Source organism: Perkinsus marinus, assembly GCF_000006405.1.
Source record: "Perkinsus marinus ATCC 50983 genomic scaffold scf_1104296946926, whole genome shotgun sequence".
NCBI lineage: Eukaryota > Perkinsozoa > Perkinsida > Perkinsidae > Perkinsus > Perkinsus marinus.
In genome coordinates, this window is record NW_003210799.1 from 1 (window position 1) to 1,918 (window position 1,918).

Genomic DNA, 1,918 nt, shown 5'->3' on the forward strand with positions numbered 1-1,918 from the left:
ACGACAACCACAACCACAACGACGACTACTACAACGACGACTACTACAACAACGACTACTACAACAACGACTACTACAACGACGACTACTACAACAACGACTACTACTACAACGACGACAACTAAGACGACTACAACAACGACTACTACAACGACGACGACCACGACTACTACAACGACGACGACTACGACCACGACTACTACAACAACGACTACTACAACGACGACGACCACGACTACTACAACGACGACTACTACTACCACGACTACTACAACAACGACTACTACAACGACGACGACCACGACTACTACAACGACGACGACCACGACTACTACAACAACGACTACTACAACAACGACTACTACTACAACAACGACTACTACAACGACGACGACCACGACTACTACAACAACGACGACAACTACAACGACGACTACTACAACGACGACTACTACTACAACAACGACTACTACAACGACTACTACAACAACGACGACAACTACGACTACTACAACAACGACTACTACAACAACGACTACTACAACAACGACTACTACAACAACGACTACTACAACGACGACGACCACGACTACTACTACTACAACGACTACTACTACAACGACTACTACAACGACGACTACTACAACGACGACTACTACAACAACGACGACAACTACAACGACGACTACTACGACTACTACAACAACGACTACTACAACAACGACTACTACAACAACGACGACAACTACGACTACTACTACAACGACGACGACTACGACCACGACTACTACAACAACGACTACTACAACGACGACGACCACGACTAGTACAACGACGACGACCACGACTACTACAACAACGACTACTACAACAACGACTACTACAACAACGACTACTACAACAACGACTACTACAACAACGACTACTACAACAACGACTACTACAACAACGACTACTACAACGACGACTACTACAACAACGACTACTACAACAACGACTACTACAACAACGACTACTACAACGACGACTACTACAACAACGACTACTACAACAACGACTACTACAACAACGACTACTACAACAACGACTACTACAACAACGACTACTACTACAACGACGACCACGACTACTACAACGACGACGACCACGACTACTACAACGACGACAACTACAACGACGACTACTACAACGACGACTACTACAACGACGACTACTACGACCACGACCACGACTACAACAACGACAACTACGACTACTACAACAACGACTACTACAACAACGACTACTACAACTACGACTACTACAACAACGACGATCATGACCACTACAACAACAACGACGATCATGACCACTACAACAACAACAACTACTACTACTACTACTACTACTACTACTACTACTACTACTACTACTACTACTACTACTACTACTACTACTACCACGAGTACTAGCAGTACTACAACTACCACGAGTACTAGCAGTACTACAACTACCACGAGTACTAGCAGTACTACAACTACCACGAGTACTAGCAGTACTACAACTACCACGAGTACTAGCAGTACTACAACTACCACGAGTACTAGCAGTACTACAACTACCACGAGTACTAGCAGTACTACAACTACCACGAGTACTAGCAGTACTACAACTACCACGAGTACTAGCAGTACTACAACTACCACCAGTACTAGCAGTACTACAACTACCACGAGTACTAGCAGTACTACAACTACCACGAGTACTAGCAGTACTACAACTACCACGTCCGCTACTGGTACGACGACAAATTCTGCATCAAGTACCACTACTGGCATTCCGGATTGCACCGATGCTGATGCATACTGTGATTCTGTGATCCCTGGTTCTTATTGTGAATACTGGAGGAGTCCAAGCACTTGTCAAAGAGACCGCCGTT

At 44.9% G+C, this 1,918-nt stretch overlaps 1 protein-coding gene across 1 annotated transcript; it reads left to right on the top strand.

Moving 5' to 3' along the window:
* Positions 1-126: 126 nt before the first annotated feature.
* Pmar_PMAR012777 (conserved hypothetical protein) lies at positions 127-827 on the top strand (the record flags this gene model as incomplete). Its single annotated transcript, XM_002779502.1, has 1 exon — positions 127-827. A coding segment is annotated over one exon (701 nt), but the record flags the coding sequence as incomplete, so codon positions are not given.
* Positions 828-1,918: the final 1,091 nt, after the last annotated feature.